The sequence below is a fragment of the Chrysochloris asiatica genome, unplaced genomic scaffold, assembly GCF_000296735.1.
Source record: "Chrysochloris asiatica unplaced genomic scaffold, ChrAsi1.0 scaffold00384, whole genome shotgun sequence".
NCBI classification, from domain to species: domain Eukaryota; kingdom Metazoa; phylum Chordata; class Mammalia; order Afrosoricida; family Chrysochloridae; genus Chrysochloris; species Chrysochloris asiatica.
This window is the reverse complement of record NW_006408902.1, coordinates 149,978-166,066: the sequence shown is the minus strand read 5'-3', so window position 1 is coordinate 166,066 and position 16,089 is coordinate 149,978. Positions and strand designations below refer to the sequence as shown.

General features: G+C 42.7%; 1 protein-coding gene across 1 annotated transcript in view; it reads right to left on the bottom strand.

The window, feature by feature from the left end:
• LOC102821398 (tetratricopeptide repeat protein 23-like) overlaps nucleotides 1-16,089 on the bottom strand; it is a gene marked incomplete at its 5' end in the record, with an annotated part of 122,787 nt that overhangs the window by 12,805 nt on the left and 93,893 nt on the right. Inside the window, one exon of the mRNA XM_006876505.1 lies at nucleotides 10,315-10,464. Within this exon, the coding sequence (XP_006876567.1) occupies nucleotides 10,315-10,464 (150 nt within the window). The remainder of the gene's footprint in view (nucleotides 1-10,314; nucleotides 10,465-16,089) is intronic.

Here is a 16,089-nt window from a genome sequence, read left to right as displayed (position 1 = left end):
CAACACATTAACACAACACCTTCAACAATTAAAAAAGACCTGTGAAGTTAGGCTAAAGTCAAATCCGAGGCTGTAAATCTCTACGGGACCAGCAAGCCTCATCTTTCTCCCGTGGAACAGCTGATAGTTTCGAACTGCTGACCTTGAGGTTAGCAGCCCGACTGGTAACCAGAACAACAAATGTTTACAGAAGCAGACTGCCACATCTTTCTGCCAAGGAGTGGCTAGTGGTTCAAACTACCAACATATAGTTAGCAACTAGCATTTTAACCACTGTGCCACCAGGGTTCCTTGATTCACCATACTATAATTAAAAAAAAAAAAAAAAATCCAACACTGCATAGTAATTAAATACCCAGATTCACAATGAGAACTATTTGACATGTTTTGGAATCTTTACAATGTTGCAGTCATTATTCAGCAGTTTTCATAGCTGCTGCTCTGCAGAAGTGGCCTAGGAGAGTCATCACCCACCCTCCATTCCTCCATCTGTCCTTAAAGTCCTGGGAGAGTATCAGAATTTCTAACAATGAAAGTGCTAACAGCAACTTGCTGAACGGGACTCAGCTGCAGCGTTTAAAGTCTTGTAAGAGCCCAGCCTGTTTATTGAGTTTGTTTTACAGGAACGTCGAACTGCTGGCCTTCCTGTTAGCAGCTCCCTGGCCTGTTTTGCTGAATTTGTTTTTCAGGAATAGAGCAGTGGGCGGGCCTACTGATGAGCAACATTGCATAGATGACCTCCTGGAAGCTGAGCAGTGGACAGGAGTTTTAATCACCGCCCGATATCCTGTGTGGCACTGCTGGATAAACCCTGGACTGCAAGGTTGATTTGAACCATAAGGTGGTGGTTCGAACCTTATGGCACCTCAGAAACCCTATACAGGGTTGCAATGAGTTGGAACCGACTCAACGGCACTTAATAAGGAGTTCTGGTGTGGTGCTGTAAACACTTGACCATAATATGGTCGGTTTGCACTGCAAGGTCGGTGAGTCAAACTCACCAGCGCCCCTCGGGAATGCTAAACAGGGATGCTGTGAGTTGGCCCTGACACCATGGCACTTCACAACACCACAGTGTGCTGTTATACTGGCCCAGAAGCCCTGTCACTCATGAAAACCCACCTGTCCTCAGTGCCACTTTGCCCTCCCTCTAAAACCCCTGATGAAAGCACACACCACCCAGGCTTCCGGGCTGCCCCTTCACGGGTGTTGGGCGCCGTTCCTGTCTTGGACAGTGAAGACAGCTCTCTCCTCGGAACCTCCATATCTGTGAATTCTCTCACACCCCACGGCTCCGGCCCAACCTAACAACTGCAGCAGGGACACAACGGTCATTTAAATGGAAAAAGTACATGGCTCAATAATTAAAAACAGAAAAACACGTTTGTTTGTCTTTTCATTCCTGGTATGGTCCATGCCAAATTTTTCATGCTATTATTTATATTTTTTCTTTACATGGAATGAAAAACAAAGCCAGGAAAGTACAGTTTTATAATTATTCTAATTCTGAGGATGTGAACTCACTACTCTTTACACATTGTATCTGATGCTAGATGATGTCCATGAGGAAAAATTACCCAGAAACCCATGAATTTGTGCTTTGTTTTCAAAGGCATTTCTTAAGGCTAATATTAAAGAAAAATGAAAATTTCTGAAATCATAATACACAGAAAGTGTGAAATGTCTTAAATGTGTGAAAAATATAAAAATACTTTGATAATCACTGTAGGAAATGCAGGGATGATCATTTAAATGATTACCTTGTGGAACTGAAGGGGTAAATGAAACATAATTCATTAGAAAGCATTTTCCTGTAGAAACAGTCCAGGGTGGTGGTTGGTTTTGTTGTCTGTCCTGACTACAAACAGACCCCACCATAACCTCTCAATCCTCAGCATGTGTCACCAAACACCTACCTACCTGCTGCCCAGCTCAGAGGGGGAGAAGAGAATGGACAGGCATGTTCAGTATAGTGGGGGGGGGGGCTGGAGGGGGGCGTGGACATGAAAAAATAAACAAATAAGCACCGAATACCAACATGCAATAAGTGCTAGGGGGAATAAAAGGCTATGGGGCTAAGAGAAAGAACAAGGGATGATGTTGGTGGGGACAGAGTATGTGAGTCAAAAAAGGCCTTTGGAGGTGACTTTGGAGGTGAGACCTGAAGGATGGGGAGTTGGTGCAGATGATGGTGCCAGGCAGGGTGGCAGCAGGTATGTGGGCAGTCCCAAACAGAAGGACTGGGAAGTGTTTGAGGTAGCACGCCCCTACACTTACATTCACTGTCACACACACACACACACACACACACACACACACATCCTTTCTCTCCCCCACCTGGAGGGCCGCTAGTTCTAAGATCCAATGATTGATTATGCTGTGTCTAGGGGTAACGTGAAAAACAGGGACCCTCTGATGAGGAGGGAAGCTGAAACCAAGCGCTAAAGGAAAGGGAGGTCCAGGCATTGACGCCACACAATTGCTCAGAGTGGCTTCTTGTGCTTCTCTGCTTAGTGCCAGCCTAAATGTGGATGTCACTCTTGCTGTCTCCCTCCTTTCTCACCTCACAGTTGCTGGGTTCTATATCTTTATCACTATCCTTCGACTCCCCCACGACTTTGCTCCATTCCCTGGCCACTGTCTTAGAGCAAGCTATCATCAGCTCTCTCCAGGACAACTGCAGGCTAATGAGAGGCACACTGCTGCACACCATCTCTAATTTAAGGCTTTGCTGTTAAAGCAGACAGCCAGCTTTTTACATTAACAACAACTTTGTTCGTACAGTTCTATAGGATAAGCACTTGACCATAAGATCAGTTTGAACCGCAAGGTTGGTGGTTCAAACTCACCTGCCGCTCCTCGGAAACCCTAAACAGGGTTTGTCATTGTCATGATGTGCCGTGGAGTCAGTTCCAACTCATAGCGACCCTGGACAGGGTTTCCGAGGCTGTAAATCTTTACAAGAGCAGAAAGTCTCATCTTTCTCCCACGGAACAGATGATAGTTTCGAACTGCTGACCTTGAGGGTTGACAGCCCGATTTGTAACCACTACATGAGTCCAAACAGACTCAACAGCACTTAACAACAACAAAGGCGGCTAAAGCAAAGGATCCAGAATCTTGTGAAGCTGAGTTTTTTGTGCTGCTGCTTCTTGGCAACGTTCGCTGGTGAGATGGAACTTACCTGTGCTTCCTGAATACGGCCAAGCTGACCATTGCTCTTCCAATGTGTCTAAGGTTTACACAGCTTTTTATATGGTAAGAAAGTTTACCTTTCCCTCGTCCTTAGCCAGCTACCCATAAACTCACAGTTGCCCTGCATCCAGCCAATGGTCTGAGACTCAGACTCAGTCTGCTCAGACCCACAGTTCTGTGCCTCTGCACCCTGAGGATGCGCTTTAGGAACCTCGAAGGCATTGTCAGGAGTTCCTACGTGGTGCAGCTTGATTCCTAACTGAAAGATGGGCAGTTTGACCCTGCCCAGAGGTGCCTCAGATGAAAGACCTAGTGACTGGCTCCGACACACATGGGGTCAGCATGAATTGGAGCTGATTTGACATCAACTATTTTTGTTTTGTTTTATTAAAAGTCTTGTTCACTTGCCAAGACACCTGAGCTTAAATACTTCAGGAGCTTTTCCACAGCAAATGTTGCCTTGTTCTTAGGCAGTCTGTGCACACTACACATTGTGTTTTCTAAGGGGCAGCAAATGTGGGGGGCACTGTGCCTGGGCTGTTGGAGTTAAGGTCCTGGTCCAGCAGAGAGATCCACTTCCTGCAGCTGTGGCCAGTGAGCTTGTAATTCTCACTCAGAGCTGACCTGTAGTAGCTAAGCTGTTGTTGTTGTTAAGTGCTGTTGAGTTGGTTCTGGCTCCTGGGGACCCTGTATAAGGTTTCCAAGGAGTGGCTGGTGGGTTTGAACCATTGCGTGCTTATCCTACAGTGTAACACCATGTCTCCTGTTAGGTAAGGGGCTCCACATTTCCCTCACAGAAGGTTAAAAACAGATGATTCAGACACCTCTAATTCTCAGCTCCACCCTCAGACTGTAAACAGCTTCAAGAAATTAGTTCTTGAAAGGTCTTTAAATACATCCCTCTCTTTAAAACATGATTTGAGGTGACTTCTGTGGCCCAGCAATGATTAGGGAAAGATGTTTCGAAAACCAGGGTAAAAAAAGAAAAGAAAATTATAATCTACACATGAAAATAATTAGAGATTAAATGGCTCTGTGTAGACTCTACATTTGGCTCAAATATGCGAATGGGAAAGTAAACCTAAGTAGACACTGATGGAATGCTAAGACAGGAGATGTAGCTACAGCATGGCTACCTACAGGCTGCTTTGCTGTGTTTGCAGAGTTGGAGGAATGGCTAGCAAACCGTTAAGACCTGATAGTCTGCTCTCATGCCTTGACCCACAAATGAGAAACAGTGTTCCTTTCCCTTCCATCAAATCATCCATTAGTGTGAGCTTTGAATTTGTTAGAGAAAGAGGGCACATAAGACTATGTTATTCTTTCATAAAAAGGTTTAGTGGTCACAGTTTTAAAGTGGACAATGGGAAGACCCTGATCATAGTAATTAACACGGAGACCAGATGATGGATAGGACTCAAAGCCACTTCACAATCTGCCTGCTGCTGTAGTTGTTAGCTGCCTATCAAGCTGGCTCCCAAGTGATAGAGAACCCGGTATGACAGAGCAGAACTGTTCCATGGGCTTTTTTGTCTGCAGTCTTTGTGCAGACAAAGACTAGCCAGGCCTTCACTTCTCTGGAGCTGGTGGCTGGGCTTGAACCACCAATCTGTAAGCTAGATCATAAAGCCGTTTATTCCATCCAGGCTCCTTACACAATACAAGTAGTTAGATCCGGGTCTAGTAGTCATATGACTGACCTTTTATAACCTTTCTTTTCACTTGGATGAAAATATTGGCAATTATGCTCATCCTAGCTTGAAAGTCAGCAGTTCAAACTCATCAACCATTCCTTGGAAACCCTATACAGGGTCGCTGTGAGTCAGAACTGAGTCAATGGTACCTAACAACAACAGGAATTGGGCTAGGTCTCTATGCTGCAAAAGTATATGAGTTTTTGCTAGGGAAATTTCCATTTGCAGCCAACAGAGTTCTCCTATTTTCCTTTGCAGGCAGATACCTTCAAAAGATAGATTAATCCTACACCTATGGAAGCAGTAGCTCAAAAGAGGGAACAAGTCCTTACAGCAAGAATCATTCCCACCCCATCCACACACAGAGTAGACAGGGATGGGCAACTTGGACATTGGCTACCCAAAATGGGGAGGGGGAGAGGCTACAAAGGCAAGAAGTGACTGGCTTGCAAGCTTTCAAGAGGGAACCTAGATCCAGAGGGCCTGGAGGAAGGTAGAATCTCCAGTGAGTAGTATTCAATCTGACTAGGTGGGGCTGATGCAATGAAATGCAGACGGGTCTCTTGTGATACTATAGTGAATAATTGTTATCAGGACTGATTGTGACAGTTGGAAATGTAAAGGTAGACATTTTATAGCAAGGAGGGGAGTGATTGACTTTTCAGTCTAGGAGCGGAGGTCCCTAGGACCATCAAGGGAGAAGAGCAGAGAGCCGGACCCTACCCAGAGAAGCAGTGATGCCTGAAATGGAGCCAGAGATGATGACGTGGAGCTATGGAGCAGCTGGACACTCTAGACCCAGAGAGGGAGAGCGACTGTGTGCTGAAGACCTGCGGGGTACGGGGGAAGGATTACATGGAGGGGATTGTAACCATGGCAATGAGACGATATACGATAGAATGAATGTAAAACTAATGTTCTCCCATGTAAACTGTCACATAATTCACAATAAATCATTTAAGAAAGAAGGAAAGAAAAAAAGTAATAATAATAAAATGAGAAAAAACAATAAAAAAAATAGATTACTAATATGGTCTTCTAGTCAATAATTGACTGTCCTGCCTTCTTTGTATCGCAAGCCTTCCTGTTTTTCATGCCTGGGATTATCATGCCTGAACCATTTAGTATACGACAGAACATCTGGAAAAGCCACTTTTCAGGAGATTCCTACTACCGAGTTGAAAACATGAACGATGGAACGTTTGTAATATAACAGGCGAGGGAGACACTGCTTGGCTGGTCCTGTAGAAAGTTGCTGACTTCACAGAGCCCCAGTGCCAAATATGGAATTTCAGAAATCCAGTTCAGCAGCAGATGCAAAAAGTGTGTGTACAGTCCCCGCCTGTGACCTGGTGTCCCTTGAATGACCAGCGTGTCTTCAGATGGAGAGCCAGAAACAGTCGCTGCAGGTACACAGCATGCACAACCTCCCAGAAAAGAGTTGCTGCCCTTTGCACTCCGATTCTGACATGTGATGTTTAAAATGTCAGACACTGCTTCCAGGACAGATAAATAACGAGACAAAACTCAAGGAAAACAATACCACCAGCTTTCACTATAGGTTACCAGGGTGATGAAATCTAAGTTTCTTGAACCTGAACTGGTTTTTCAGCCCCTGGGAAGGCAACGTGGCTAGAGCGTGATTCTCAAACTTCCCCTAGGAAGCTGACTAACATTCGTATCCCAGGCTGATTCAGAAGGCCCTGCCAACATCAGTGGTTCAAGACCTGCTCTTGGTTAAAACACTGGCAAAAAAGTGTAGGCTTTACTTCAGAATAACCTGTCTATGGAAAGTCTGCTCGTGCCAGTGAGCCCCGGGCCCCTTCCCGCTAACAGTAGTCTATGAAGCCTGCAGCAGGACTGCAGCGAAGATAAGGGACTGCTGACAGATGCGAAGCCATGGTGACAGTGACCTAACAGCAAGCCACCACTACCACCAGTGGGCACCAAGTGGACCCCAGCTGTGTCAGAGTAAGGCTGTACCTGTACTCTAATGGCTGATTTTTAGAAGCAGATCTAAAGAAGTGCCTTTCTTCCAAGGCCACTTCTGATGGACTCAAACTTCCAAGAAGGAGATTTATAATGGTACCAGCCCAGGCCAGAGGAGGCAGCATGAGCTGGGTGACTGTCGACTTGTTCCTCCCCAGCTTGTTCCAGCCCCTGCCACTGCCATCTGCTGTCCTCCCCAATACCTTGGGTCCACCACACCACCTTCCCCTATCTGTTGAGCCCTTGGAAGAATCTCCCTTACTTCCTGTATCCCTCTCAGGGAAGAAGAGAGAAGGGAAAAGGATTGGCTGGCAGTAGGCTCGAACATGGAAGCTCTACCTTCTTTATTATGTGGGCAGGGGAGGATGGTGGCAGGAAAGGCATCTCTTCAGCAGCTGACTGGGACAGGGTTGGGTTTATCTTCTCACTCACCTTACCTCAGTGGACCTGAGACTAGCCATGAAACCGAAGAGGCTGGGGATCTGATGTCTCCATTATGTGGGGGAGAAAGTTGAGGTCTTTGGTCTCAAGTTTGGTTCACTCCGTTCCATTCTGAATATGATCATCACAGTGATTTTTTTTTAATCCAAAAATAAATATAGACCTTAAGTGCCTTGCTAAAATTTTTATCAACAGCTCCAAGCTACATACAGCAGGCACTAGAAAACTTATTTCTATGAAGAGTCCAATGGTAAATGCCTATCATTTGCAGGCCAAGAATCAAAACTGAGGTCACTATGTAGGTAACAAGTTGTTGTAGGTGCTAAGTTTTGACTATAGAGACCCATGTGACAGGGTAGAACTGCCCCTTGGGTTTTATAGGGTGTAATCTTTATGAGGAGACCTCGTGTTGTGCTACAGGATCAGCACTGGACTGCTAACCACAAAGTTGGTGGTTCAAAACCACCAACCACTTCTTGGAAACCCTATACAGGGTCGCTATGAGAACTGACTTGATGGCATTTAACAACAATAACAGGCTCTATGGAGGGGTCCTGGTGTGGTGCTTGGTGGTTCAAACTCACCAGCCGTCCCTTCGAAACAATACACAGGGTCACTATGAGTTGGAAGCAACTCCATTGTACTTAACAACAACAACCATCTTTAGGGAAGCAAATCACCAGGGTCATTCTCCATTCTGACCCATAGCGACCCTCTCGCTATATATGTAGGCTTTCCAAGGAGCAGTGGTGAGCTTGAACTGCTGACCTTGTGGTCCAAACCGACTTTGCAGTGTAGCACATTAACCCATGGTGCCACAGAAATAATGAGATGAAAATTCATGACTTTTAACTCTTCTATAAATAAAAAATGAAATGTGAAAATAAATGACTTACAGTTCTAATTAAAAAAAAAAAGGTGAAATCTCTACAACAAAATAAAACATGAAGAGAGAAATAGTAAAGAAAAAATAGAAATTAATGACATAGAAAACAGAAAGCAGATCTAGTGACTAAAAAGCATTCTTGAGAAAATTCATAAAACAGACAAGGTGTTCATTAAATCAGCAAAAGGAAAAACGGGGAACACAAATCTAAAGCTAAGATATTACAAGGAGGGACTGATCATTAAAAACTATAATCTCTATGTAAATAAATATGAAAATGTAAATGAAATGGATAATTACCTAGAAAGGTAATACCTTACCAAAAATGACCCAAATAAGATAGAAAGCTGCAACAGACCAATTTTTTATAGAAACAACAACAACAACAACAACAAAACACAGTCAAATAATTTTCCTACCAAAGGAAAAACAAAACAAAAAAACACCAGGCCTAAATGGTTACATGGTGGTGGTGGTGCTGGTTGTGTGCTGTGGAGTCGGTTCCGACTCATAGCGACCCTGAACAGGGAGCAGAAAGCCTCATCTTTCTCCCACGGAACAGCTGGTAGTTTTGAACTGCTGGCCCTGAGGTTCGCAGCCCGATTCGTAACCACTACGCTACCAGAACTCCTTCACTTAACAAATACGGGTTTAAAAATCCTAAGGAAAATATTGCAAATATAATCCAACCTCACATTCTAAAAAATAACGCAGCATGAATAAAACAAGAAGTATGAGTCAATGCAATTAAATAAGACAAATCAATTAGAGGCATAGGGATTGAAAAATAAGAAGTAAAACAAGTCCTATTTGCACATGCTGTAATAGTTGTTGTTGTTGTTGTTGTTAAGTGCCGTCGAGTCGGTTCCGACCCATAGCGACCCTGTACAGGGTTTCCGAGGGTGTAAATCTTATACCTGAGAAACTTGGAAAACTCAATGCTCAAATGGACTCAAGCACTCAAAGAACTAAGTAAGTTATACCATGATATAAAGTTAACAGAGAAATCGATGGTCTGCCTGTATATACAAATAACCCATTAAAAATACATGACTGCACTTAATGATAATAATAAAGACGATAGAGTACTTAGAAAGAAACCTGTAAAACTGTGGAAAGCCTACAAGAGGAAAACTTTAAAACACACCTGAAAGATACAAAAGTAGATGTGAACAAATGGAAAGACATTCCTTGTTCTTGGTTAAAATGACTCAAAAGCATAAAGATGTCAGTTTTTCTGAAGTTCATATATAAATTACACAATCCCAATAAAAATATCAGCCCAATTTCTATGAAGTCAGATAAGTTGATATAAAATCCACACGGAAAAGTAAACAAACATTCAAGAATATCTAGAAAATCTAATATTCTAGGCGGGGAAAGCCACGAGAATGTCTAGTCCTACCAGATATTAAATCATACCATAAAAACTCTATACGTAAAGATTTACACCCTCGGAAACCCTATACAGGGTCGCTATGGGTCGGAACCGACTAGATGGCACATAACAACAACAACAACTTAAAAACAGGAGGTACTGGCACATGAATAAACAGTGGAATAGACTTGAAATCCATAAATAGACTCAAGAAAACAGGGAAATTTAGTGTATGATGAAGGTGTTAAACCACTAAAGCAAAGAAGGGCTTTAAATCAAATTGTGCTTGAAAACTGGGAAGTCATTTGGAAAAAAGATTACATTAGATCCACACTTCATACCATACACATGAATAAACTCCAAATTAATAATAATAATAATAATAATAATATATATGTGTGTGTGTGTGTGTGTGTGTGTATACAAAAGAACACATAGAAAAATCCTCTATAAGCTAGGAGTAGAAAATAGTTCTTAAATAAACGCTAGGTAAAAATGAAAGCTATTTGCATGGTTAACATAATTAATAATTCATTATAAGTATAGGAGTGTACACACAAGATTATGATAGTTTTCACCCAAAAGTGTTAGCTTAGATCACCTTGCAAAAGTTATGTTATTTTACTTAAATAAGTCAACTATGTTTCCATTAAAAAGTGCATGCTGGAGGGCAAGAAAGTGGTGGTTGGGAGAGGGGAGTCGATTTTGCATGAGTGTGGCTTCAGCTTTACCTTCTTCAATTTCTTGTGGGCTCTGCTGTGGTTCCCCTGTGCCAGGTCTGCCCTGCCCAGGAGCTGGTAGGTCTCTGCCACCTCTGGACTGAAATCACCAAATGCCCCCACTTTGTCTTCCAGGGACTCTTTCAGCATGGAGAGCGCCCTCTGTGAAAGGGACAAGACACTAGTTGGTGTAAAGTTCAAAGTTTCATAGAGATCAGTGACTTTGCTGATGCTTAGTTTTACTGTTTTTAGGGGCATAGTGGTGGCACAGTGGTTAAGTGTTCAGCTAGGAACTTAAAGGACTGTGGTTCAAATCGACCAGTAGCTCCACAAGAGAGAGGTGTGTCAGTTGGCTTCTACAAAGATCTGCAGTCTTGGAAACCCTATGGGACACTTCTACTGTCTTCTAGGCTTGCTTTGAGTCTGAATCTAAGCAATGGCAATCATTTTTGTTTCGGTATCATGGACTGGGGTGGCACAAATAGTTACCAATTGAAAGGCTGGTGGTTTGAATCTACAGAGAGGTACCTGGAAAGAAAAGACTAGTGATTTACTCCCCCAAAATCACTCATTGAGAATCCTATGGAACAATTCATTGAGAATCCTATGGAACAATTCATTGAGAATCCTATGGAACAATTCATTGAGAATCCTATGGAGCAATTCATTGAGAATCCTATGGAGCAATTCATTGAGAATCCTATGGAACAATTCATTGAGAATCCTATGGAACAATTCATTGAGAATCCTATGGAACACAATCCTACTCTGATACACATGGGGTTCTCATGAATCAGAACTGATATCAGAACAACTAGGTGGTTTTATTTATTTATTTATTTGTTTGTTTGTTTATATTTATTTATTTAGCATGAGCTGAACCTAGTCTCCCTTTGTTTAAATAGCGACAGAAAATAACATGTGGGAAAAAGAGTGTATAAAGTATGCAGAGAAATGAACAAAGACTATCTGGAGAACAGTCCCATTTAAGATATTATAGGAATCCATTTTATTTGAGAAATAAACATTTAAAAATTACATGTATTAAGTATTTTGTATGCAAGGATTTGTGCTAAACAGTTGAAGTGTATTAATTCATTTAATCCCCCTTGACAGCGGAGGCACAGAGCAGTTAAGAAACTTTCTCAGAATAGATACTTGTATACCAGTGTTGGTTGCAACATTAGTCACAACAGCTGAATGGCAAAAACAGTCTAAATGTCATTCAATGAATGAATGGATATACACGTTGTGACACATACATACAATGGACTATTACTGAGCCATAAAGAGAAATTAGGTATTGGTATGTATGGTACTGTGGGTTAATGCACTGGACTGCAAAGTTGATTTGAACTACAAGGTTGGTGGTTCAAGCTCACCAGTTGCTCCTCGGAAACTCTATAAAGGGTTGCTGTGGGTCAGAACCGACTGGACAACACTTAACAGCAACAGAAGCATGTGCTACAATCAGTCCTGGGGTGGCCCTGCAGGATAATGCACTGGACCACAAGGTCAGTTTGAACCATAAGGTTGGTGGCTCAAACCCACCAGTCACTCCCCAGAAACCCTATACAGGGTCGCTATGAGTTGGAACCAATCCAGTGGCACTTAACAACAACAACATGTGTTACAACATGGATGAACCTTGACATGTTATTAAGTGCCATCGAGTCACTTCTGACTCATAGTGACCCTGCATCGGGTTTCTGAGGAGAGGCTGGTGAGCTTGAACCACCAACCTTGTGGTTCAAACCAACTTTTGCAGTCCAGTGTTATTAACCCACAGCAGGGCTCTCAAAAGTCATTCAAGAAGGGGACAAATATTATATGAAATATCTAGAACAGACAGGTATAAAGGGACCAAAGCTTATCTGTGGTTATCATGAGTGGGGGTGGGGGGAGGGACAAAGCAGTGAGTCCACTGCATAGGGGACAATGATCTTCTGCTAAAGGTGAAGGGGCAGTTTGGAAATGGATAGTGATAATGGTTGAGCAATGTGATAAACATATATCACTGAATTGTACATGTAAAGATTACTGAAAAGGCAAATGATTTGTTACATATATATTTACTACAATTAAAAAAAACAGAAATGTGCCCAATCAAACAGCTGACCAATGGCAGAGCTAGGATCTGCGTCAGATCAGCAATTTAGTTCCAGGCTTTTTCCATTCTGTGCACACTGGTATCCTTACAGTAGTGAAGATGACAGTTTCCTGACAACTTATCTTCTTATGTAACATTCAAAGGTTTTTCCTTCTTGCATAACATTCCAAGGTTTTCCAAGGTTTTCTATTTCTCATAAGAAATAGATCAGGAGACCAAGAATAAACATTCCAACATACTGTGCCATTTTATTTGGTTCACCAACATGAAACCAAAAGTATCAGTAGGACGCCAAACAATATTTTCTGCTATTCGTTTCTTCAGTCAGACACCAAGACAAAGAAGGAGAAAATCCTCCTAAAGTCTGTAAGCCTCCCAGGTTCCCTGAAATTCCTCCATATTTTGCAGGAAAGCATGATTATGATTATAGAGCATGAATGCTGAGTTTACCACCAAATACTACACAGGGCAGTGAAGGGCTTGCCCCACTGCATAGCCTCCAGGGTTTCCCGATTGCATTTCCTACACAGAAGAGTAGAAAGACCTTTGATTCTTTCATTAACGATATTATGAGTTAGTTGTTGGGGGTGAGTGGGAAATCACATGAAAGATACTGATGACGTAGAAATCAATTTCTTAGGTGGGAAGACAAGTCAGTGTTGGTGCAGACAGACTACATAAACTGTCAAATATGATACACTAGGCACGTAAGGGTCAAGGATTAAAACCCAAACTTGCTTGGTGCTACAGCCCATCACAGGAAACGTGGTTGCACAGTGGACTAAGCATTGGGTTGCTAACCAGAAGGTCAGTGGTTTGAACTCTCTAGCTGTTCCGTGGACTAAAGATGAGTCAATGTGCATTTGTACAGATTATTGTTAACAGCAGTCGAGTCAGTTCTGACTCATAGCAACCTGTATTAGGGTTTCCAAAGAGTGGTTGTGAGTTTGAACTGCTGACCTTGTTGTTCAAACTGACCTTGTAGTCTAGTACTGTATCCCACAGCGCCACACTGTACAGATTACAGCCTTGGAAACTTTATGGGGCAATTCTACTTGGTTGTATAAGGGCCACTGAATCAGAGTCAACTCCATGGCAGTGGAGTTTTAAACCCATCACGCCTAGGGCACCACACCCTCCCCCAGCATCTGAGAGCAAGGACTTAATTTAGTGTAAGTGTTGGGTCTGGTGGATTTTCCGTGGGAATGGGTTGCCAGGCTTTGAGTAACTAGGAAGGGACGAAGCTCTGGAGCCTCCTTTTTCTAAATGGAACTTTCATGCAGATTAAAATCTGACCGGGAAAAAACAGACATAAAATTGCATGAAGTTAAAGGACAAATTAAAGGCAGAGATGTTATATGAGCTTACAGGAAGCAGAGACTGGGTCATCCTCTGGTAGTTAACAAGCCCCAAGGACTATGAAGATGGCACAGGACAAGGCAATGTTTTCTTCTGTTACATATAAGGTCACATGATTCGGAGTTGCCTCTGTGGAAAACAGCAACCACACAGAGGAGTGAAGAGTAAAAAGGATTTAGGCAGACTAAGAGGAGGGGATGCAAAACTGAGCACACAGGTATGTTGGTATGATGAGGAGATTCAAGGGTGTTTAGGATCAGGGAGTGGACAAATTTGACAGCAGCAGAGAAAGCGTGGGGAGAAACGGGAACTGAGGTGGCGTCCAGGTGGGGTCCATTGTAGATGGCCTCCTGCTAGGTGGATGAGTGGATTTTCTTATAATAAATGTCAGAGAAGGTTCTTGAAAAGGAGAGTGGCACAACTGAAGAGAAACATGCAGAAAGTGTCTTGAACTAGCAGAGTGACCTACATTTACATTTTCATTGCTGTCATCCATTTTTCTCTCACTTTGTTGAAGGTACGTAAATATCATTCTTTGAAATTCTTTATCACGTAGTTCTTATTTCATTTCTGGTATTCTATTTTCTTACTCTTTTTTTTTTTTTTGGTTACTTGTTTGAGACACTCTGTCTTGTTTCTTTGTGTAAGCTGAAATCGTTTTCTCCGAGACACTGTGGTGTGGCCGTATTTATATTTAACTGATGATTGTATGCCTCCTGTGATAGAGATGTGGTGGAGACTGGAAGGAAGTTTGAACACAGTCCTCAGCTCATTGTGTGGGTTCATGCACTTCTGGAAGGATACCAAGTAGATGCTGTGCTAAAAGGGTGTCACTGGTTGCTGTGTTGGTGACGGTGGGACTGGGCACACCCCAGCTAACAGGAGGGGGAGGGAACAGGGAGGACTGCAGCCCCTTGTCTCCCACCTGCTGTCTGGCTCTGTGCCTGTATATGCAGCCACTTGCAAAAGCTCAAAATGGGGGCATCACTCCATGGCAACTTGTAGCCTGCCTGTTTTTATTCTCTCTTGCTGCTCCTGTTCAGCCTCCTCTTCTAGTCAGCCTCAGTCCACCTCTCTGTCCTCTCTTCCGAAGCCAAATGTTCCAGGACTACCACTTGTATTTATTTCACATGTTCTCCCATGACTTTGTTGCAGAATCTCCTCAGATTGCTTGCCTACCTGCTATCTTGCCCTGACTCCCCTTCTGGCTTCGTTTGATGCTTTCTTCATCATTCAATATTTTGCACATGGAATCCTTCAATATTACAAAGTCAAGGCTTGAAATTTTTCTTCAGTTCTTTCAGCCTGAGAAATGCTGAGCATGTTCTTCCTTTTTACTTTCTAACTCAAGGTATTTGCCCATTTCTTTATTATTATGGACAAAAATGAGGCTGAGAATGGCATCAGAAGCTAGATCAGGTAAGGTACTGTGGAATTAGAGGGATTCTGGCTAATTTAAAGGGTATTGAAAGTGTTTTCCAAGTGAGGGTTCACTAGTCAGATATACTTTTTATCAGAAACTAACATTGCCTTTTCTGCTTTTTTTGATTGCCATTTACCTGACATATTTTTCCATCTTTTGCTTTTCAGTCTAGTTTTGTCTTTACATCTAAGCAGCGTCTTGTAGACAGCATATTGATGGGTCCTGTTTTCTTATCCATTCTGCTACTATCTCCCTCTTTTTTGAAAAAAGTTTTTATTGTGAATTATGTGTTAGTTTACATGAGTGAACATTATCTTTACATTCATCCTATCATATTTTGTTTCGTTGCAATGATCACAATCCCCTGCATGCATCATCAAACAATCAAAGGGTATACCCCACACACCTGCCCCCCGGCCACCAGCACACAGCCCCTCTCCCTCCCTGAGTCCAGAGTCCCCAGTCGCTCCTTCTGTCCACAAAATCATCTCTGCCTCCATCCCTAGTGTCACTGCCTCCCCGAAGAGGGTCTCTCACTTTGCTTTTCTTCCTTGATGGCTCCAGAGATCTCCGCTCCTGGACTACAAAATCAGCCACTCCCCTCCTTTTGTTACCAAACATTTACATATACCTTTCCAACACTCACTGTCAGACCTCATAGCAACCATTCCCTATTGAACCACAGGAGTCCTATCCTCCTCACCTTTTTATTTATTTTTTTTTAATGTTTTATTGTGAATTATGTGATAGTTGACATGGGAGAACATTAGCTTTACATTCATCCTATTGTATATCATTTCATGGCCATGGTTAAAATCCCCTCCATGCATCATCAACCAACCAAAGGGTATACCCTGCAAGCCTGCACACCGGTCATCAGCACACAGCCCCTCTC